Here is a 25093-nt window from a genome sequence, read left to right as displayed (position 1 = left end):
AAGGACTGTGAGGTGCTCATAAACTGCAATGAGAACCACATAAATGCCTACATAGAATAGTCTAATACTCTACTTTTTATTGGCCTCTGTGGCTTTGATTTCACATATCCATTTTAATAAATTCTGGGTGGTGTTTATGTACTTAGCATAGATACTACCCCAACACATGTTAAATGCATGATACATGGACAAGGACAAGGACAAGGAAGAAGAAACAGTGACTACCCTGGGTTCATTTAAGTCACACCAAATAAGGATTTATAATATCAAAGCCTCTCAAGAAATAGTCTGGCGGGCTTAGCATTCATTAGATAATTATTTAAATACTCTTATTCTATTTGGAACTGTGCAAGATAAATAAAAATAAACCCTGCCCTGAAGAGCTTACAGTGTAAAAACAGAAACAGAATACAAGCTGCTCCTAGAAGCCAGAGGTCATTAGTTTATATTCATTCTCTTCTCCTCTTCACAAACAAAATGTGAGCAGAGAGAGCATTGATTGACATAGGTTAACATCTGTGGAATAAGTGAATCTTGAAGAGGTATTTCAGTGGATCAATGTACATTCTATTGTTTGTGACAAAATTTTTAGACCTATTTCTCTATAGTGTATTAGCCTGCTTAAATGACTAAGTTTCTACATTTCCCCCCCTCAAATTATCTATAAGCACTGTGCTACTTTTATTCAGATACTTTTATTGCTATGAATGGAAGCACAATTTTTCTTTCACATCCCCACACAAATAAGCAATGGACCAAATTCACCCCAGTGTAACTTTAATGAAGTTAGATCAAGGATGAACATCACTCTGTGTCTGTCAGATTTCATAAAACCCCAGACTGTCTTCTGTGTTCTGAAAGCCTGTGCAAGGATAGAAAATTATCTGATTTCCAAAATATGCACAGGCTTCTGCAGTGAAAGAGTGGGATGGAGTCCTTCTTAAATCTGGCCCTGATTAATAATAATCATAATCTTCTACAATCTTCAGCAGTAAAAGTTATAAGAGCATCTATAAAAAGCGAGTTGAATTTATGAATTGTATCTAATCAAGAATTTCATTCTGTATCAAAGTTCTGGTAACATAACCATTTCCTCCCGAAAGACTTGTCCTCTCACTGTAGTGAGCCTCAGCCAGTCAGTCTCCTTACTCCACACAACAGCTCAGACTATGGAGCTGTTGTTCATGAGGCTGCGTAGGTGCAACTTGCAGATGCTGCTGTTGACGTCTAAGTAGTGTAGTAAGGCTGTTGGGGCCATCTGCCCCCAAATTCCTGGCCCCACAGAGAGGCTCAGTGTTTAGAGAGAGATATTCACCTGTTAAAATGCAAACCGCTATTTTCTTTTTAGTAAGATGCATTCTAAATACAATATGAGCACAAGCTCCTGAAAACAGAGAATTGCAACATCATCATCATGGAGACAAAAACAGTTACCAATATTTCCACATGTGATGACATTCTTGTGGGACATGTACATAATGCTGTTTGTCTTTCTCCCCCATAACAAAAACAAATTCTAGTTTTTTAAATGGTCCAACAAACTAAAAAAAGATTTCACCCCCTCCGTTGCCCCAAAATATCCTGTGCCATTTCAGCTCTGCGTAATCACTTCTCCCAGAGTGCTATTAAAAGAAAGGCAAGATCAACATTAATCGCTGAATATGCCAGTTTCATTGACTGCTGCTTTGAAGGCCCATCTCACTGAACAGTTTCCCTTACTCTGTCTTTCCGGCCAACCATCATAACATTCATCTTCCTTGTGCCATGTACCAAATGAGACCTCTGGGAGAAAGATGTGAACAACAAGGAGAAGGATATGAACAAGGACAAGCATTTGGCTTCATGCAGCTCCTTTTTGGAATACCTTCATGAATTACCATTAATAAACGTATAAAGAACATCTTAACGGCTGATTTTTAAAAAGATTTATAAGTGCTTATTGATCTGGAGATCTTCCATTTATTTGTATACTATTACTTCTGAATTACCACTTATTTTAATTTATTCTTTTGATTAAAATATAAAATGGCTATGATCTTAAAGTGATATTATAGCAATTAAATTTACAATCAGTAAAAATATCATCCAGCAGTCTAATCAAGTAAAAAGCAAATATTCTGGTCACCAAACAGCAGCAAAACCCCATCCGAATCAAAGCCTCATACCCTTTGTTCTCACCAAAAGCCCTAACAAATTTAAAAAGGGAAAGAAGTTTTTTTATACTGTGAGACCAGCCAATCAAGTTTAAAAAAAAATGATAGCTAGTTTTCTTATCTACTAACCAAAAAATTAATCCCTAAACAAACAGAATAAAAAGAATCCAACAAATCAGTTAATATAGTCTATGAATTTACAACACTGGAAAGATTTAAAAAAATCCAATAAATATTTCCTAAAGTAATTTATTATATTAATTGTTGCAGCACTTGGGTTAAGATACAATGGAGAAGTTTGCAGATGAGATGAAGTGGCGCCTACACAGAACTTCCCTCTTTCTACAGAGCACTCCCATGGCAAGCCAGCAAATATTCCAAATGATATCTGCACAGAACTACAAGGAGTAACATTAGTTTACCCTTTGTTAGGAGAAAGAGAAGTTGAGTGCACAGCAAGGGTTCCAGAATGAGCCAAGTAGAGATGCCCCAAGAGCTACAGAGATAAACAATATTTCCTCACAATTCTCAGAGCAGCCATATGGCTGGAAGACCTCATTTACAGTCAACATTCAAAGCTCCCTCCTATCAAGGTGCTTAAAAAAAAAAAAACACCTGTATTTTTATCCAAAAAAAGAACATTTTAAAATTTAAAACAGTTTTTTTATTTTATTTAAATCATAATAAGTTTTTCTTTTTAAAAATAAACCTGTTTAAAATGAAATCTGAATTTAATACAAAATATGTTAAGGCCTAAAATTATAATCTCTCAAGACATTTAAAAAAAAATATGCTGTATCCATGAGTCTCTATCAAAAACTGAATTAAAGGCTGCTTTTCTATGTAAATAAAGAATCTGGGGAAAAACATCTAACTTTTGAGGTCAAGCTTTATAAATATGGCACAAGATGTCAAGTGCTGTATTAAAGGCTTCATCCTGTGGGGGATCTCAGGGCTATGCTACTGGGTGCAAGAGACTGGCAAAGTTATGACAAGCATTGAGACCCAGCCTCTAACTCTCATGTGATCCCCTCAGGATCATCCACTGAGCTCACCTGGGTGATTTCAGACTCCTATTTATAACTTTTCCCTACCTGAGCTCTAATTGGCTCAGTTCTAAAAAACTCTGAATATTTATGACTCCATTCATGATGGAAACTTATTCTCCGGCTCAGGGAAAAACACTGATCTGCCCAGTAACTAACTACCAGACCTTGCTTCTTCATGGTTCTGGCCACTTCAGGTAAATGGCCTTGCTCTGTCTCCTTGCATGTGTACACATACACACAAATCCAATAATTTCTCGACTGTCTCCCTCTGTCCATAAACAAATAAAATACTGCAGTGTACAAGGCATGTGGGTTACATGAACAGAAGTCTTGGATTGTTAGTTCTTCTGTTTTTCTGGGAGCGGGGGGAAGTTATGTAACAAGGGAGAAGGAGCACATTGTGTAACCAGAAAGGAGCAACACTAGTGTCAAAGCAGGTCACTGTGGAAAGAAGGGACAGAGTGTAGCCTCTAGTGCTGATTTCAACACCTGAGATTTGGAGGAAAAATATTGCCATGACTGCAGGTCATAAAAAAAAAAAGACCATATTTGGGAATACTTTCATGAAATTCCTGTATCCCTGGGTGCAAGAGGAACACGTGCCAAATGTAAACAGTGCAACAAAGAGATACAAGGCCTGGATGTCAGAATGAAACAGCATTAAGAAAAATGCTTCTCAGAAGGCAACAACTTTGAAGATTATGATGCAGGATAGTAAAGTTATTTTTGCACCATTCTTCTAGGCTACCTGTCCTTTCTAACAATGCTAGTAAATGATAATTTAGATCATCATCAAATTTGTGTTTTGGGCGGATACTTATAAATTTCAAAATGTTCACATCCAAAACAGAATTGGTAGGATATCATCATATCAATTTCATTTTTACTGTTACTACTGGATTAAATTTTTTTTAATTGCTCAATACAATCAAACATCCTACATGAAGGTTTCCTGTTTAAAAGTGAAGTTTTATTGGGCATTTAAGATTTTTAACACTTGAGGTTTTTTCCCAAGCTGTTTGGTATGTTGCTAGAGATAAGGGTTTAAATAAATTTAGATAGTCCTTATAATTTATTGTCCCTATAAAACTGGATTTAGAATAATTATATCATTTAAACAGTGGTACAAACAGCTGCACTAGGAAGAATCTGTCATTACTCAATGCACTGATTTAAAAAGATTGCAATACTCAGTGAATGAGTGACCTTTTTACCATTTTTGTTTCAGGGATGTTCAGATGAACATCCATCATCTGCAAGGTCTAGAACAGGGTTCAGCAACGTTCGGCACGCAGCTCGCCAGGGTAAGCACCCTGGCGGGCCGGGCCAGTTTATTTACCTGCTGGTGTGACCAGCAGTTCTGCAACTAAATAAATATACATCAGACAGTAAATTACCTGCACCCCCAAAAAAGTCTTTCTTCATCATCCAGTAAAACCATGAATGAGTTCGTAATCACAACCAGCAAATTTCAGCAAGACTGAATAGCTGAAAAGATTGCTTAGTTTATTTAAGCAACAAATTCTCCCTTTCATCTTGTTCAGAACAAACATTTCATTGACATGGTTCAGTCATTACAAACAGGCTATATTCCACCTGATAGAGCAGACATTGCTGGAAGGTTGCCAGATACAGCATATGAGAAGGAAGTTGAACAGGGTACAGAAAACACTGACGGGAAATTTGTTAATCTGAGTCTTGATGTGTGGTGCAATGTACATACTGATCCACTAATATGTGCTTGTGTGACAACAACAGGAGGTGGGGCTTACACAGAAACAATTGATACATCAGGAAATGTTCATAATGCGGAATACTTAAAAGTAGCAGCTGTAAAAGCTGTAACAACTGTGAACAAAAATTAAGGTCAAGTGTGTCGCTTTGTCCCAAACAATGCTACAAATGTTGCAAAATTGAGAAGCAATCTACAAGAAGATAATGAAGGGAACCTGAAACTTAACATATGGGCACAGTGCTCATTTGACGCACATTTTAGCCAAAGGTTTAGGTACAATTCCAGGAATAAAGGAAAGTGTTAAAATTGCATAATACTTCTCTAACAACCACTTTGTTTCAGCTTCACCGAAGAGAGCAGGAAGATTTCAAACTAATTCTCCCCCAAAATGGAATTCAGTGGTTGACTGTTTTGAGCTATTTATTAAGAACCGGCCTATTCTGATAACAATTTGTGAAGAAAATTGTGACAAAGTAGATGGAACTATCACAGCCAAAGTAGTCAATATTGGATTAAAGAGAAACGTAGAAGATATGCTGAATATACTGAAACCTATTTCCATAGCCTTGGACAAACTGTAGCAAGATTGCTGCTGTATTGCTGATGCTGGTGAAATTTGGAAGGAACTTCAAGAGACATAGAAGAAATAAATACCCAACAATAAAGTTAAATTGCAGGCAGTAAAGAAGCATATAGATCAAACACTTACTCAACCTCATTTTCTTGCCATTACTCTCAACCTAAAATACCAGTGTAGATGCCTAAATGCTGAAGATGCTACTGCTATGACACAGGCATCCAAAAGTCACTAAAGCACGTCAACTATAAGTTTCAGGACTCGAGGTGAGCCATTCACGCAGTACATGTCTGCTGATGTTTTAAAGAAAGTCTTACCACTGAACTGCAGGAAGTCACTACCTCAACAACTCTGGTTTCAGGTGCTTAAGTGCTAAACCAGCTTTTGAAAGCAGTAGTACTCTTTCTGTGCCTACTGAAGAGATTTTCTTCATTTGGACTAATTCAAAGTTGAGAAATCGATTGGGAGGTTGGTTTTTTGTTGTTTTTTTAAACAAAGGAAAACTTGTTTCTCTTCCAGTCTATGAATAAAATCTAGGAGGGAGGGGGATGATATTTACTAGTTTTAAAAGTCTGAAGGATAGCCTAAAGTAACTTAGCAAATTGTTGTCTCATTTTCAAGAGACTTAGATAAGTAGAAACTTATGTTCCAGTCACTTTCACTTAGGCATATTTGAAAAATTTCCCCAAGCTGAACTGAAATAATCAGTTTAATTCACTGACTATAGTTAATCCCTCTGTTCCTTTAATAAATCATTTAATTGTAAATGTGAAACATGTTTTGAGAAAAGTTTATGCATTCAAAACATGTAAGGTTGTTTTGTTTAATAAAACCAAATTCTATATGCTGCTGTGTGTTTAATTCTAGTTTCTATCCTATTGCAGCTTGACACAAATCATGAGCAAAAAGTTAATTATCTAGTAAATAAGTAATATATCATTCACCATCTTCTAACATACTAAAAAAGTATTAACAAGATCTGAAAATATTTAAGCTATGCAATTGCTTGAAGAAAAGTTTATAGTTATAGTATACCCTCCTAAGCAGTGAAAAGATATACCAAATCTAGTGTAAAGGCTCTATTTAGTTGTAAATCAACATGTTTTAATGGTTATATCAGCTAATGAGAATACATCTTTCTTTAGAAAATACAAATGGAAGAGTTGATAAAAATCTAGGCTTTCTACTTGGTAATTTAAATCACCTTGATTTAATTCTATCCACCCCTCCTCGTATCCAGTGGGAAAGCATGTCCAAAAGATCTCATGGGGTCTCTGCTATTTTCATGTAAGGGGAGAACATGAGCTCAAGTTTTTACTGATGCTCAGCTGCCTAGTTCTTACTCACCCCAAGACAGCAATCAGATTACACAACCTGCAATTGCCAAAAACAGGCAGAAAGCAGCACTTTATGCTTGCCCTGATGCCTAAATCTCTCCTATTCCCCAGTTTAATGGATGGGTTGTGGTGGCAAGGTAGAGTACCTGTGATTTACTAGACAAAGCTACATTTAGCAGTATAGACATTTATTTTTCCATAAGTTTAAGTGGACATTTCCCCCTCAGTATCTTTAATTGTAAAAACCAGAGGATTTAACCACTGTAACAGAGACACTTTATACTGATGCAAAAACTACAGGAAATATTGTCCAGAACCAACATATTTTGTGACCAGAAGTTTGATCTGATAAAAACATCTCCCCACCATAATGATTTCCTTCAGACATCATAAAAAAAAAAAAAAAGAGTCCCTGCATACAGTAAGAGCACAGAGAAAGAGCTGGTTAAAGACCTGTGTACTCTGTTGAAAGCTTCACCTAAATTCTGCAGCCCCTGTAGTAGCAGACTGGAAATTCTACAGTAAAAGGAAGGATTTTAATAAACTAAATACAAAAATGAATGTAGTATGGTAGCCCTCCTTGTTTGATATTACTCAATTCTATGTTGTCTCCATATTTGCAGTTTTTGATATGCTGTGGATGTTTGTAGTAACAACTCCTAACTGCATCACAGAAGTTAACAAGGTCCAAGCTTGAGGTTTTGGCAATGGGGTAGAGGATAATTCAAGTGTTTGGTATATGGGGACAAGTAGAAGGCAGTTAAGCTCATGGAACAGGCGGATTTTAGCAGAAATATTCACTTAATCAGCAGTGAAGTAGTAAAGGTTGATATTTAAAAATCATCAACTTTGGAGGAGATCAGATCCAAGAGCAATTTTTCAGGCTAAGACTCAGGAAGTAACAATCAATTTACACCCTGTTCAGGGTTTTCTTGGCAAGCACAAAGGCTATTTTGTTTTGAGGAAAATTGAGATTCTGGAGCAAGGGATGGATTCTACAATGAATTCTTCCACAAAGGAATGAAGCATAATGGTCATAATGCAGCAGCAACAGAAGATTCACCTGGCTATGATGTAGCTGTGGTGGTACGTACAATAGACTTCTATCTTGAACAGTCCATTGAAAGTCATCTTTTTTTGGAAAGAATAAGTGTAATGCCGACAGACCCCACTCGTTGGCGGGCAGGATGGAATCGGGGACCTCTGGAGCTTAGTGCATGAGCCTCTATAGCATGAGCTAAAAGCCAACTGGCTCTTAGCTAAGGCTGTAAAGCAAACTCATTTAACTCTCTCTAGGTGGTCTCGGTGCCATTAGATGGGACAGAACACCACACCCAGAAGGTGTGTGGGTTACATAAATATGGGAGGATTTTGGTTTTTGAAATCCCCCCAAATTGCATCTTCCAACCTCATTTTGTGGTTGGCCTTGTGCTCTACTTCCTTTAACCTCACCTCTATAACCCTTCTGTAAAAGTACCGTATACCTTTTTCTGCACGTTGGACTTGAGCCTACTGACAAGACCAATCTGACATGTGACGTTAGATATAGAACATCCTGCTGTCAGCTGACTACCCAGATAAAGACTGTTCACCCATTCAATATCACTGCCATCTACAGACAGCATCTGCAGGTTATTTATTTCCATTTTATAGGAGGCACAAATAGCTTTCGTTTTACCACTACTGATCTTAAGTCCCATAGATTCTACAGTTTTTCACAGCTCTTCCACCACTAGCTGTAGTTGGTCCATCGTCTCTCCCAGTAAGGCAATATCAGCCGCATACCCAAGATCCTCTAAAGATGAATCTTTAGATTTCACACCTCTTACTACTTTGGCCTCAGTCAGCTTTGTCATCACATAGTCTATTAGAACATTAAATAGCATAGGTGAGAGAATGCATCCCTGCTGTATTCCTGATTCTATTGAAAACCAGTCTGTAATACAACTGTTGACCCTCACACAACTAAGTGGACCGCAGTACAGTTCCTCCGCTAAGCACACTTAGCCCTCAGGCACCCCATACTGGTGCAGCAGTATCCACAGTGCTGATCAATACAATGAGTGACACGCAGCTGCAAAAATCTATAAACACAAAGTAAGCTTCTTATTGTCGCTCTAGTGTGGTCAGAATGAGTCACCTGGAATTTATCTGCTATATTTCAGCAGCAAAAATAAGTTTTCATAAATTGACACAGACTATGGTCATTCTCCTTCAACACATTTTCCACATCAACTTTAAACTCCTTGTCCTTGCCTTGAAGGCTCAGCCCCTGCCTCATCTTTGCCTTAATTTATTACCACTTTTCTCTTCACCCAATGAAAGAATTCTGCCTCATCTTTCCTCTTCACCTCTACTCACTCTTGTTTGCATTCTTCTAGTGCTATGTACCAAACTCCCTTCTTATCCCAGTGTGCTAAGCCCCCACTTGTCTTCTTTCAGTTCCATCCCAAAGACTCATTTAGCCCAGAAGCACAAACCTACATTAATAAAAATATTATCAATCAATTGCAAAGTTAAAAGTTTAAAGATAACTGTCCTTTGGTTCTCACAATGTATTCTAGGTCTATCGCTTTAGACTGTAAGCTCATTTGGACAGGGGCAGTATCTTCATCAGCACTGTGTACAGTGTTGGTGGTTAAACAGTGACAAATAATAGAGGGGCTAAAATGGATACATACCCACTGTCTCCATCATCAATTTCCAAACAGTTCACATTTTCTTCCAGGCTTTAGAAGCATGCTAAGTTTTCAAAGGAATTGCTGATCATGCTACATGGGGAACTGGATAAGCATCTTTAAAAAGGTAAATGAATTCATCTTACAGTAATAAGTATCAAATCAATTACACTCATTTTTAATAAGCACTATATGTAGTACTCCAGGGCTATCTGCCATCACTGATCTGGCAAGTTACTCCTTTTCCTTATGTCTGGCAACATACTGCATAATAAAGACTGTTACATTATGGGAGGTCATGGTCCCTGACCCAAAAAGGAGTTGTGTGTGTGGGGGGGGGGGGTCACAAGGTTATTGTAGGGGGGCTTGCAGTACTGCTACCCTTACTTCTACACTGCTGCTGGCAGTGGCGCTGCCTTCAGAACTAGGCAGCTGGAGAGTGGTGGCTGCAGGGCAGGAGCCCAGCTCTGAACAGAGCCACCGCCAGTACCAGCCCAGAAGGAAGGATGGTATGGTATGGTATGGTATTGCCACGCTTATTTCTGCACTGCTGCCTTCAGAGCTGGGACCTCAGGCAGCAGCCGCCACTCTCCGCCACCCAGCTCTGAAGGCAGCAGTGCAGAAGTAAGGGTGGCATGGTACGGTATTGCCACCCTTACTTCTGTGCTGCTGCTGGCTGGGTGGGTGCTACCCTCAGAGCTGGGCACCTGGCCAACAGCCACTGCTCTCTGACCACCCAGCTCTGAAGGCAGCGGAGAAGAGTAGCAATATTGCAATCCCCCTAAAATAACCTTGCGACACAATCCCCTCTTAGGTCAGGACCCCCAATTTGAGAAACGCTGGTCTCCCCCATGAAATCCGTATAGTATATGGTAAAAGCACACAAAAGACCAGATTTCATGGTCCCTGAAATGTTTTTCATGGCTTTGAATTTGGTAGGACCCTCCCAATGGTGTATCAACCTTGTGATGCCCAAAATACTCTGAGAACGGTAAAGATCTGCTATAAGAGTTAGCTGTCGCTATATCCTCAAAACTGAAAAATAAAAAATAGTTTAAATTGATTATTTGTAGCAACAGCCAAGCAGTAACACTAACATTAAGAATCTGGTTGGGAGTGTGAAAATAATTTAATGGAATGCAGCCAGCCTCTTTGCACTAGAATAAAGTTTTATAGTAGCATATAATCACCACCTGGTCTCCCAAAAGCAGCTAACCAATTTCCAGGCTGCCTGGATTCATCATCCTATATCTTCCAATGTGGATCCTTAGCAGGTGATGAAACTAACATTAAATTTATGTGTCTGTAGCACCAGGAGTGTCTCCTCTGGGTCTGTCACCTCCCTCCCTCTGTAAAAAATCTGGGTAAATGCTGATCAGGCATCTGCTCTCAATTCCATAGGAGACAGAGAGATGTGGCCCAGTGATGAGTGCAGAGGGTTATGAAACAGGAATTTTCAAGTTCTATTCCTAGCTCCTACACAGACTCAAACCATTTTTAAAGATATCAGCAGATAAAATAGAAAAGTTAAGATGTATAGTAAGTGAGAAGAGACGCTTTCAGGTAATATTTGAAGTGAGTGCATCAATGACTGGTAGAGAAGGAGGGATTCTACCACATGGCAGCAGCGGCAGCAGTATAGGTTGTAGCACAAACAGTACCAGTGGGAAGTCTGGGGGAGGGGAAGGGGAACCAGGAGATAGACAAGTGAGAAGGAGAATAGTCAGATGAGGTTCATAACATTTAGAACTAAAAAAGAAAAGAGCCAGGAGAGCTGCTGGAAAATAATGATGTGCTCGTGTGTCTTCCAGCGCGTGACAGCAGTAGCATTGTGGAGAGCTAGGATTTAGGGAGGCCACAGAAAAGAATAGTAATAATCAAAGGAGAAGATTATATGAAAGAAAGTTTCATCACAGGCTGAGTCAAGGTAGTGATATACATGGGAATTGTTGAGGAAGTAGCAACAGGCATATTTTCAGGTATTGGAGATGCCGGAGATGGAGTCTGAGGTCTAAGCTGACACCAAGACTACTGACAATAGAAGCAAATGGAAGGTGGTTTGTGGTCATAATGGGACAGCCATCAAGAGGGAAGAGCCTACTTAGATCATCCAGACCATCTCAATGTCAAGCCAAGAGAGTTCTGTAGAGTACGCTTTTTTAATATTTATTCCAAATGACAAAGGTAAACCTGGAGAAGAGCTCTGTGTACCCTGAAAACTTCTGTTGGTGAAAGAGACGTCCAATAAAAAAACATTACCTCACCCACCTTGTCTCTCTAGAGGTAAACATTTACCATTAGAAGTAAATTGCAGCCAGAAGTGATAGGAGTTGTAGGGGACAGCAGGTGGAGACGTGCTGTCAGAATAACTTCACTTCAGAATAACTAATGATCACTACTAGTGATCTGGAGCATAGATGTTACCCAGACCCCTGATTACTCTTCTAAATAAATTTTCTTGACAGCATTTGGTGCTTTTCCCACCACACTAGCTATACTCTTTTTCAGGCCTTTGACCAGACTAACCCATGCTATGCAACATACTCATCACTTCCATTCACCAGCTTCACTCTTCTTTAAAGACAAACAAATGAGCTAGTTAGTACATATTTTATTTCAAATTGCTATCACACCAGCCTGCCTAGCTAGATTTAACAACTTTCCCCACCAGCCAGTGAAAATTAACCTATTACAGCCACAAGCAGCAGAAGTGGAGTACAAACTGACCTATAAGACTTATATTCTTTCTTTTGTGGCTCAGAAGATGAGAGCTCAATATGTTCTCATTAGTATCTGCATCTACCTTGTTTGACAGATCCCTGCTACCCACTCCTCAAATTTTGGAAGTGCTACTTCACTTGCTTGTTTTCCTTCCATGAGCTTAGACAAAGGTGTCTCCTTGCATTGTATTGAATGCTCAAGCTCTACACTAAACCCTTAAGAAATCCACTGATGTATTGGTTAAAATGTTTGTAACAGCTTAACCCTCACTTTTTAATTTAACATGTTAAATAACTTGAGTATTTTGAACTGGATGACTGCTTACAAAGCTAAATGGGGGTCTTAACATAGGACAATGTTTTAAATGATCCCTCTCAGAGCTATGTTCATGTTTTTTCAAATTCCTACAACAAAACCAACACATTGGGTGGAAAGTTTGGCTTCCTACATCCAGTTGGCTACTCAGCTACTCTTCATGCCAAACACACAACTATGCCACAGGCAATCTCGTATTTGGGCTACTGTAACTTCCTCCTCTCTGGTCTCCTTGCTCAATCTCCTCCAGGCCATCTCAGATACCATGCCTAAAATAGATTCTCCTGACCCCTGCCCAGTTACTCTCTCTGCTGAAAATATCCATGAACTGTCTCACCTTCATCAAGTTCAGATTTCTCCTACTGTCCTTCAAGATTTTACATGTGCTATCCATGCTTATTTCTTCCTACTCCCATTTTTCCCTCCACCTAGATCTCCTTCCTCACCTCTTCCTTTGCATTTCCCATTCATCTCGGGACAGTGCTTTATAGATGCTGCTATCACCTGTAAAGTCCTTTCTGGCCCTGCTGAACAAGGCAATCACCTTCTTCATTCAAATCCCTTTCTTAAACTCAGTATTTCCATGAAGCATCAAGTGTTAATCCACTTAAAAACAGAAAGCACTGTTATACACCCATATGTAACATTTACTACACTAAGATCCATTCTCCCAGTCATCCAATGCATTTTGTATCTGGATTTTGTAGGCTGCAAATTATTTGGGGCAGGAACAGGATCATCCGGCATGTTTTGTACAGTGATAAGGACACTGTCAGTAGTCCAGTTAAATATTTGAGAGAAGAAATATTCAAAAGAGAAGAATGGAAAATAAAAAAGTTGAAGCAAGTTGAACCTACGTAGGTTAGTTTTGTATACAATTCAGAGTATGCATCAGTGGGTATTGGAAATTAGAAGTCCATAACTCATATGAAAGTACAGATGGTACAATGCCTTGTTTGAAAGTCAGTAGGCTAAATAACTGCTAAGGCCTCAAATTACTTATGTAACTAGAATGCTGGTGAAAAAGCCACTGACTACCAGCCATTATTTCTTAGTTTCCTTCACTGATTACATTTGTGTATACACAAACCAACGGCTATTCTTTTACTCAGCAAATTTCTAGTAAGAGACAAAAAGGATACATACAGTTATGACAAGAAATTCTGCAGCAGCTTCATATTGCCAAATGGAAGTTTATAAAGAATTAAATAGGAAAATACTACAAGCAGGACAGCAGCCAGTAGGCAGTTTATTTTGATATACGCAATTTATTTTACATTGTCTTACTATTTTCGGTTTTCAATACACTAATAATTTTTGTATTGATAATTCCTAGCTGCATCACAAGATTTGGGTAACACTGGAGGTTTTCACAGCTGGGTGAGGGAGAACTAAGCCTTTTGGCACCTGGGAGGCATGGGCTGCATGGTTGGCAGCTAGGGATGGTGGGATAGACATTTCAGCTGAATACCTCATTGCTAAAAATAAATCAAATCTTTACCTTTCAGACTTAAGAACTCACTGAGTTGCATGAGAGTTCACACTTCTCAGAGCTATATTTCTAGGCTAATGTAGATTTGAGACTTTTCACTCTAACTTACACTAGTCACATCCACAGTGTCTTTGCAACCATATGGATAAGAAGCATTTAAAAAAAAAAAAAACACTTAAATTCAATAATTTAACTTGTGGAAATGGGTCATTTCCATAGCCAAGGAACACAAGAAGACCTACTTATACTTAGGTTTATGTTGTCAACAAGGTACTTGTAGAGAATCATGAAAGGGTACTTGTCCTAATACAGAGACCAACCCAGCCCTCCAGATGGTCACAGAAAACTCTCCTAGATTAAACCCTATGCCTCATTCCCAGAGAAGATGCGGAGAACAAGGCCAATGTTTGTGAGGACACAGCCTTGGCTCCTGCACCCAGGGCTGACCAGGCACCATGGTGGGGTGCAGTACTTACTCTATGAGGTAGTAAATTAAAGTGTGTGTATTTGGCAGGTGTGCGTGAGGGGGGGTTGAAGGGTAGAAAAGAAGCAGGAGAGGAACTGTGAATTTGAATCACAATTTCTCTCAGAGCTGCTTAGCTACCAGCCACCCTTTCAAGCCAGCCAAGCCCAAAGGTGCAAACTAGTTGACTTCATACTTGTTGGTGACAACCAGTATAAGATGTAGGAAATATAGGTTTACCTTGATTTTTCAAGTGAAAGCATCAGTCAGTTGCACTTGGAATGAGAGCAGCTGGATGCTTGAATACAGTCTTTCTGGACTGGTGTTATTGTTTTTGTAGTAGTAATGACTGCTGTCACCAGCATTATATTTGCCAACAGAACAAAGATATCAATCACAGTACACTTTGGGGTCATGCCAGCAGTGTGTGTTTGATTTCTAACCCTGTTATTTAATTCCTTGGAACTGCAATGTATTCCATGCTCCTCCTTCCCAGAAACCAGTAACTTGCACTATTACCACGACCATTGGTAATTTTGTCTGACCCCAAAACTGTGCAAAGTTAGACGCGTTAGGATGCTATCTGTAATTTTAGTCCTCGGACCCTATTCTAATGGTGTCTTACATGGTTCTTTCATGATCATTGCACTTAGTCATCTTTTTTCATTTAATCCTAAAAGAGACTATATTACAGACATTTGTAAGAAATCAACATTTGAGAGATTTTAAATCTTGTTAAAGTCAGAAAATTCAGATTAAAGGTCCCAAGAGCAGCCTTAATTCTACCCCCTTAAAGGCATATTTGCCTAGAAGTAAAGATCCTACTAATGGCGGCACATTATTTGAAAACCTTCAAAATTAAAGACTTTTACAGGACCATGCTTTCAAATTAAAAATCTGCCCACAAAGAGATAAATTCCTACCTACCACTATAGCCTTAACTCCAAGCTTCCCAATTTGTATAGTTATTTTTTTTGGTGCTTGGCAGCTCTGTCAACACACCCTTCTGTTTGTGCCCTTCATGGAGGTAAAGATTGTGTTAGTATCATATCACAGAGTTAAAGAAAAAAAAAAAAAAAAAAAAAAAACCAAAACCTTCACCCTCCCACCAAGACAATTAACCCCTACACAAAACAGACTGGAAACTAGAGCTAGGAGCCTGAAACCCAAGCTGCATCCTGAAGAATAACAGCTCCAGTTTCAGTTTGCTGGTTTTGCCAGTTTATTCATTCCTTCAACAACATCTGAACCAGATATTTTTGATCTTTGAGGGAGGGAGGGAAAGAGAAAGGAAAAAATATTTTTGAAAGAAAGAAAGAAATAATGAAGGGCACACACTTGCTTTTGCAGTTCACTTCAAGTCTCATCCTAATTCTCCACTAGTTGCTGCTAATTCAATCACATCCTTCATTATATGAAACATGAAGTCTGTAAACGAACATGTCCTTTAGGTTTAAATAATAATAATAATAATATCTGATCAACAGAAACTGTCCTGTCTACTTACATATTTCAAAACTTCTTTACATATACACAATTTGAGATACATTGGAAGCTGTAGCTATAAGATTAATATTTGACCAAGGTGATCTGGACAGTTATTTTATACAGATATCTGTAATCCAGTTTTACAAGACTAAATCAATGCTTTTTTCTCCCTATGCATTACTGTACCGCAGAGATAGATAAGCAATAATTCTGATTTAAAAAAAAAATTAGCCATAGGGTTCAACATTAAGTTGCAGTGCTGAACAACAGAGATGACAAATAAGAGTAAAGCAGATAATTTTTGATGGACCAATTATTATAAGAAGGATTTTTTTTTTAAATGTGTAACTTTCTGTGCTCGCCTTTATATCACTTGTTGTCCTGGCCCCTGTGGGTGTGTGTAGACTGCAATCAGACACCCACAGATAGCATAAAAACGGCCATACTGGGTCAGACGAAAGGTCCATCTAACCCAGTATCCTGTCTTCCGACAGTGGCTAATGCCAGGTGCTTCAGAGGGAATGAACAGAACAGGTAATCATCAAGTGATCCATCCTCTGTCACCCATTCCCAGCTTCTGGCAAATAGAGGCTAGGGACACCCAACCTGGGCTGCAGGGCCAGGTAACTGCTATGTAGATGTTCCGGCTCAGGCTGAAGCCTAGGCTCTAGGACCCTACAAGGTGGGAGGGTCCCAGAGCTCAGGCTACAGCCAGAGCCAGAACGTCTCCACAGCAATTTAACAGCCCCACAGCCTGAGTCAGCTGGCACTGGCCAGCCATAGGTTTTTAAGTGCAGTGAGGCATACCCTATGACTCTTGAGTTGTTCTTTTTAATAAATAAATAAAACGTAGCCAGTAGTGATGCATTCTGCTTCTAATACAAGTGACCAATATTGCACTAAGTAGTCATGCTGGTATGTTTTCATCCTTTTTTAAGTGGATTGTATATTAAAGCTATTCATAAGAACCTGTGGTAATTCCATTATCATTTGCAAGCCATAAAAAGACACACTCAGCAGCCCGCTAATCTATTTTGAAATGACATGTTAACAACGAGATATGCAATGCAGCAGTGTCTGTAGTCTTAGCCACCGTTTCCATTTATTATGTATTTGAAAGACATCCCAAGAATAAAACCAATCGCAAAATAATCCTCTGGTACCACCATGTTTGTCTTGAGACATTAAGGGTGAAATCCTGGGCACACTGAAGTGACACAGAGTTTTGTTATTGACTTTAGCAGAGCTAGGATTTCACCCTTAGACACAGTTTTCGTCCTGATCTAGCTATTCTGCTTTACCAAAAAAAGTAATTAATTGGTGCAACCCCTAGTGGATACAGCTATACCAATATGAAACCACATCCATGCTGGGGGGCAGGTCATACCAATTTCACTATATTTGTCTCTAAACTAACAGTTGATCAGTACAAAAGTTTTAGGGGGATGGTCTAATGTGTCTAACAAACCTATAACATGCTCAAGTTTTATTAGGGAGCAGGAGTGGGAGAGAAAGATGTCTTCAGCCCAATCTACTCCATGCCTACGTGCTGAATGGCTGCAAAAGCAGTTTTAATCTTCTCATGCCTGTTTCAAGGCCATAAAAAACACATGCTTTAAGCGTGCGGAGTTCCCAACCATATTACTTCCTCGGGTAGTAGTCTATGAACTATTTAGTATTAAGACACACAAACTGGACTCTTTCTAGGCATTTATACCTCACTCATCTAGTACATACACTTTGTTGAGTGACATGGGTACATCTGTAACAAGAGTTCTTCTTGTTTGTTACTACAGTCCACCCCTGCCAGAGGAAAGGGTGTAATTTTTTAAGTGTTAAAAAAGTATTTAAGTGGAAAAGCAGTAGCAGTGAAAATCTCATTTTGTCCTGAAAGTGTCACGGTCTGTGGGTTTTGTGTAAAGGAGTTTCAAGATCACTAATGCATTACCAAAAAGCTCTGCCCTCAAACTTATAAGCAATATTTCCAACTTCTGTAGGAAACCACTACTGTTGAGAAAAAGCTGGTTCCTGGGTTAGCCTGAATCCAGCACATTAGGTAGCTTGAAAAAAAATCAGGATAAGAATCTTAAATTTGATGTGGTGTTCAACAGGGGAAATCACATCCTAGCTGGCTTTTTAGTATAAGGTCCAGTCTGTGGTGTGTGAAGGCTTCTAGTATTGTCAAATATTGTTTAATACTCAGTTAATGTAGTCTGCAAGAAGAAATATAAAGGGCAGACAATCTCTTAAATGCTTTAAAAAAAAAGAAAAAAAGGTGAAAATGACATTTCTCTTCTCTGTTTTATAAATCCCTCAGATGAATATTTAAGTTTTATAGCATGCACTCCATTGCTGTAATTCCAAACAAAATGGTTCAGCACAATTCAATGTAGATTTTACAACACTAGTTGTAAGTTTGCCGGTGGGAGGAGGGGTTGGGGGGGGGGGGGGGGGGGGGGGGGGGGGAAGGAGAGGCAGAGGGATTGATTGAGACTTAGGGTACGTCTATACTTACCCGCTGGTTCGGCGGCAAGCAATCAATCTTCTGGGATCGATTTATCGCATCTTGTCTAGACGCGATAAATCGATCCCGGAAGTGCTCGCCGTCGAAGCCGGTAATCCTGCTCCGCTAGAGGAGTAGGCGGAGTCAACGAGGGAGCCAGCCTGCCGTGTGTGGACCCGCGGTAAGTACCTTTAAGTTCGAACTAAGATACTTCGACTTCAGCTACGTTATTCACGTAGCTGAAGTTGCGTATCTTAGTTCGAACTGGGGGCTTAGTGTGGACCAGCCCTTAGGCTACAACTACACTGGCAATTGAATGACAAAACTTTTGTCTTTCAGAGATGTTAAACCCCTCCCCCCCGAAAAATAAAAGTTTTGCTGCAACACGCACCAGTGTGAACAGCGCGTTGTCGGCAGGAGCGCTCTCCTGCCGACAACGCAAACGCAGCTTGTTGGTGGTGGAAATTTTTTGTCGGTAGGAGAGCTGACAAACAGCGGCTAGACTGCACGACTTTTAGTGGCATAGCTGTAGCAAGACAACCATGTCGCTAAAAGCTGTGCAGTGTAGACATAGCCTAAGTGTAACAACTTGCCTGTTTACGGGTTTTTCACAAAAAGTGCATTAAGCTACTATGCACTAAGGCACTCTGAGTGAGCAGTAAGAGTGTTCACATGGGGAATTATTGCACACTAGCTACTCCACGCTAACTGCTGCAGGGTCTCCCTCCTCTCCTCTCCCTCCCACCGCAGCTAAGCCCTATCTCAGAGACAGAGTCCCACACAATTAAAGAAAAATCCACTTTTTAAGAAGATTTAAAGAGACCAAATATATATTTGCTAAAAATTAGAGTGTTAGCTAGATTCCTGAGACTCAGAGACCCCAATGTAGATGAGTCAAAATTAGGGTAATCAGTCAACTAGAAATATGCATTCTGCCAGGTGTCTAAAAAGAGCCCCAGCATGCACTATTTCAAGTACTCATGTGGAACTTCTGTTTAGGTTAAGCGAATAGTATCTGTGGAATAAGTACACTCATACTACTTTCTACAACATTCCCCAGTTGATGAGAAAGCCTTGCTATCCAGACTGTGCAACCTCCCAGCAATTTTTTCAAGTTCTAGTGCATGCAAAAACATACATGTGTTAATGTCTGCGGCCACACCCGAGGACTGGAGGCTGACAAATGTCATAACTATCATTAAAGAAAAAAAGAAAGCAAAGATAGCATTTACTGTAATTTTTTGATCATTCAGCAAGGGTAAATAAAAGGCAAACTGGTTAACAATTTCTTTGTATTTTCAATAAATATTTGACAAAGTCCTGCAAAAAGGCTATTAAGGGAATTAATAATTTGCCAGGGGCCTGAAGGGCGTTCACCAGCTCACTGCTGCGGCAACGTGCTGGCTATCAAACTTAAGTATAAATTTGTAGTCATTGCTACCTACCCAAGCCATAGGAAAGAAAGGGTTGACAAACCTCCAGAATTGTCCTGGAGTCTCCAGGAATTAAAGATTCATTTTTAATTAAAGATTATGGCATGATGAAACCTTCAGTCCAGGAATACATCCAGCCAAAACTGGTAACCCTAACGAAAGAAAAAGATTATAGGGCAAAAGGTAGTGTAGTAAACCAGGATCTTATCCAGGAAAGTACAAGTATAGCTGAGATCAGTTTTCACTTTGCAAGGTTAACAGCCGTTGCCCAAGTTTTTCATAGAAGAACTGGTATTTAAATATATTTTTCAATTATCTTTAAAAAAGAGGGTGAACAACAAATTGACAGAACTTCTAGATGACAAAGTTGTCTTCACTAAGTTAAAACAAAGGTGAACAGGCTGTAAAATTGCAGGTGAAATTCTGTGTTAAACAATAAAAGGTAATACTCATGAGTAGTACAAACTATTCCTTCTAATAGGACTTGAATTGAAATTATTCTGTAGACACTCAGGAAACAGACAGTGAATGACTGGAGATATAGAAATTTGTATACAAGGGGAGACCAAGAATATTGGAACTATTTAGTGAGATGAATAAGAGTGGGCATGATGAAAAGGTACAAAATAATGAATGTTACAGACAAAAGTAGATCAGGCATTTCTATTTACCTTCTCTTACATTACAAAAGCAAAGGGACATTCAGTGACACTGAAATGAACAAACTGAAGATTGAAAAAAAGGAATACTTTATACAGTGCATAGTTAAGCTATTTGCCACAAGATGCTGAGGCTATGAGTTCAAGAGCTTAGAAGGATAACATTTATAGTGTCAGTAAGAACATCCAGTTATATTAGATTGACTAAAACAGAAAGCTTCTCTTTTGGACAGTTTACTCCACAATTGTCTATATGGGGTTTCTTGTGCCTCCTCTGAAGCATCTGGTACTAAGCACTGAAATAGATACACCACTGGTATGGCCTGGTACCAATTTGTATGTTCATAGGTTGAATGAGAGGTGTGTAGAAAAACAGCACCTATTAAGTGTTAGATATTTTGATAAAATAGATGCACCCCTGCCTAAATGTTGATAATTCAAACTGCCTCACTGCTTCTATCAGAGTAGCCATGCACTCTTGTAACTTGACTCTAAAGGATTAAACTTCAAGAGTTTACAGTCATTCACTTTGCATGCCACTTGAATTCATTTTGAATAGAAGCTTGAAGAAAAAGCCATGATCGAGATAACTTTAGAAATTGCGGTGTTACAGTTGCTATATCTTACATTAGAAAAAGCATCTACACAAATGTCACAGAGTACCCTCTAACACAAAAAAGGACTTCAGTCCCACGAAGGGTAATGTTACTTCATGCTATGTGGCTTTCAACACTAGCAAAATTGCCCATTCTTAACAGTGGATTCAGCTGAATCTTCGATAAACATGGTCCCCATGCACTCATTGTGAAACTGTCAGGAACAGATAAGTGTAGACAAGGCTATACAGCAATAGTCTTGGCAATGGTAAATATCAGCATTTCTGATCTGATTGTGCCCATTCCTTTACAAGGAAATCTGCAGAGAGAATAGTACAGCTTCTGAGTTAATAAGTTTCTCTACATTATCCGGCATGCACTTTCTCTGAAGAGAGTCATTCTTCAGATGAAGATCTGCTAGTGATTTGCTGCTGAAATTACTCAGTTAAGGGACCTACTCTCTGGGAAGCCATTTTTGTAGTCTCTCCTCTCTCTATATACTCCAAAAGCCCCTCACATTTTATATATTTGTAAGAAATATTTATAGAAACTTCCACCTCCTCTACTAGAAGAGGTAATTTGCACTGGTTAATTAACAAAAAATAACCAACACACCAGACCAACACACTTTAATTTTTCTGCAATAGTGAAATATTCAGTTTATGCTGGCTAGCTTTTATTTTCAGAAATGATAAAGTTGTGAAGGGGTGAGGAACTCATTACTTTTTACTACAGAATAGTGAAAACATGGATGTTGGGCAGAACTTTATATATATATATATATATATATATATATATATATATATATATATATACACACACACACACACACACACACACACACACACACACACACATCCAGGTAGCATTAAGTATGTTCATATTTTTCACCGCTCTGTGAAGGACAAAGCACATTTTCCATTCATATGTGGAGTAAGATCAACTAACCAAGTTCTTAGAAAAACTATTAAGAGCAGACTTTAGTAGTATTTTGAAAGTCTTCCAAAAGCAACAATTTCTACATCTGAATTAAAACTACACTAAGGTCTGCACAACATTTATATTCTATGAAGACCCCACAATCATTTAGCCACTTGTATCACAAGGAGTACCTACATTACTGCTTGCTTGAATACATCTTCTATGTATGTAGCTTGCTGCAAATGAAAAGTGAGTTGGGTTGTTGTCTGGTGGGTGAGTGGAAAAGAAGAAAGAAAGCAAGAATATAATAGCTAGCCTAAGAACAAGAGAGGTGTACCACTGGGATCTAAAAGATCATCAGTCTATTCATTCCATGCCTTCTATATAGTCTACTCCAAAATTACATACCAGAACATATTCAGAACAGCCTAAAGCCCCCCAAGTAGCTGCTGAAAAAAATTGAGATTTAAAATGCCCATTTAACTGTCCTTGAGGAGAAATGCACTTTTCACTTCCCAGCACAAACCCCTATATGAACGAGACACTGAAGGACCATAACTTGTCTTGAGTCACATTTCTGTCTGAAATGTTGGCCTTACTATTGTATAAAGTTAGTATAATTACAAAACATTGGGGGTGGGGGGAGGATTTTTTGGGGGGAGGATTTTTTGGGGTTTACTCAATGCATTTGATAACATTTTCTTTATAATCCACACTACTGTTTCCTGTGTATAGTGAATTAGTCAAATATCCCCAACTGATGTTCTGTGCAAAGAAAAAGGAGAAAGACATTAAAAAAGAAAAAAAAACCCAGAGAGATCCAGAGAGATCATATGGTTTTTCCATTATACTTGGTAGAGGCCGCCCAACCAAGTGTGCTGCTTGGGATGACTTCAAGACTTTTTATTAAAATTCCAGTTGGTCATGGGAAAAAATTTCCGGAATGGCTAAGTCACGTCAGAGCCTAAATGACTTAAATTTTACCCCATCTCTCTACTTTACAAGTTCTGATTTACAGAGAATAACTAGTGTACAGTAGTTTTCCAATACAGAGAACATTCTATAAAATCTGGGAAAACTATACATTAGATCTAATTTCTGTTCTGTAGGGAACCTGGAAAAGGAGCTAGAACAAATGTTTCCTTCCCTAGTACCTACTGTTAAGTCAATGTAACAAGCTATACTTTAAACTATGGTTCAACTCTGAAAGTGACTAAAAATGTCACTGAAAGTTTTCATGTTTCTCCCAGTCTGGGATCTGAAAGTCAAGCTGGGTTCTTTTCTTCTTGTGTGTCAGCACCAGAAAGAGAGAGTTCTGCAAACCAAGTTGTGATCAATGAAACCTGCACAACTCTGTCGTCTTCGGTGGATTTGCATAGGTTACAAAATGTAATTTATTAAATAATTCTGAGGATGCCCAAATAATAGAATGCAAATCGCTTTCTTAGCTGATCTGGCCCTGCAGAGCCAATAGGAGTAAAATGGTTTGTCACAATGCAAGTAGGTATGACTAGAGTCACATAAGGAAATGATCAGTTCAGTAGGGAGATGCCATTTTCATTCACTTTTCAGAGTAAAACTTAAAAATATAAACATGAAATAGATGGTATCCCAGTCTGGAAAGGGCAGAAACACAATTTGCTGTTTTTCTCACTATCATTTCATGTCTTGTTGCTGAAATATTCCCTAGTCCCCTACTCAACTTGTTAGCAGAAACCTGTTATAGAAATAACAGTGTCCTTTAATACAACTCCTGGTGCCCTATCCAAGTCCATAGTGCTGAGACACCAAAGACTATATCACATGGCCATGAAAGCATTCATTCTACTAAAAGTTAAAATGACAAATTTCTACATACCAGACTTCCTGTACCAGAAAAGCTTATTGACAATAGAATTTAAAAGCTCATTTGTTCTGCATTTCATGTTGGACCTATGTATTTTGCTTATAACTTGTGAACCACTGGAAACCCAGTTCCTTTTTATGTTCCTCTTGACAAGTCCATTTCTTAGTATGAAATCCTTACCCCATGATGCCCAACGGAGACTTGCGCCGAAGTTGCTCTATAGACGATTCCCAGAGGATTTTCCTCGCCTCTCCACCACGTTGTTGGTTCTCTACCCCTCTGGTCCGAGTCCGACGTTCCCTTAGCGATGCTGACACGAGTCTGGGTCACCACGTTTCCCTGCTTGAATATCCCAGGCGTTTCAGAGAAATCCAAGTGGCCCCGCGCTCCTATTAGCAGGGCTTAAGCACTGCCCTAGCGGGTCAGCGCCTCCCACAACGGGAGTCCATAGGCATGTGGGGTTGTAGCCAAAGAAATCACAATCCCCTTTGGAAGGAGAAGGAGCCGAAGCGTCCTAAGGAAGAAGCCCGAGAGGGGTTTCTCCCATATCCTCTCGCAGCACGGTCTTCTCCTGTATCTCCAGCCCGCTGCCAGAGGAGATGGCCTCGGAGGTAGCAGCAGACAGCAAATCCCCTCCCCACAGCCAGCCAGCCTCTCCTTGCGCGGGGAGAAGGGGAGACGCTCGCCTCTCACGGGGGCGAGGGACCCTGCAGCAGCGTTTATCCCCCGGGTAAGCAAAGCCCCAGGGCAGCGCGAGCTCGGGGTATGTCAGGTGCAGCGCGGGATGCGGCCGGCGTTATGCGCAGCGCTGCCCGCCGCCTCTCCCTCTAACACCCCCGCCGGCGGCAGCAGCAGCAGGATGGGGGGTATCGATTCATTTTCCCGAGCAGCAGGCGGAGGCGGAGCGAGCCGTTTCACCGGCGCTGGCATGAGGCTCCCAGAGCGCGCGGGCAGCAGCAGCTATGGGGGAGCACCGGTGGCACATCCCCCGCAGAGAGAGGCCCCCCTACCGGCCGTGGAGACGCGGGGCGCCGCTCCCTCTTCCAGCGGGGACGGGTCCTTTCAGTCACGCCTCATCCTGCAGCGAGCGGGCGAGCATCTTCCTCCGGGCTCGGAGAGGCGGATCA

General features: G+C 39.8%; 1 protein-coding gene across 1 annotated transcript in view; it reads right to left on the bottom strand.

The window, feature by feature from the left end:
• Positions 1-24209, bottom strand: part of HOMER1 (homer scaffold protein 1) — a 130933-nt gene extending 106724 nt beyond the window's left edge. The window contains exon 1 of the mRNA XM_026649253.2: positions 24147-24209. Coding sequence (XP_026505038.1) covers positions 24147-24151 — 5 coding nt within the window. The 5' untranslated portion in view covers positions 24152-24209. The remainder of the gene's footprint in view (positions 1-24146) is intronic.
• Between the last annotated feature and the right edge of the window lie 884 nt (positions 24210-25093).

The sequence above is a fragment of the Terrapene carolina genome, unplaced genomic scaffold, assembly GCF_002925995.2.
Source record: "Terrapene carolina triunguis isolate 2854851 unplaced genomic scaffold, T_m_triunguis-2.0 Scaffold69, whole genome shotgun sequence".
NCBI classification, from domain to species: domain Eukaryota; kingdom Metazoa; phylum Chordata; order Testudines; family Emydidae; genus Terrapene; species Terrapene triunguis.
The sequence above is the reverse complement of the archived record's forward strand: the minus strand, read 5'-3'. Positions and strand labels throughout refer to the sequence as shown.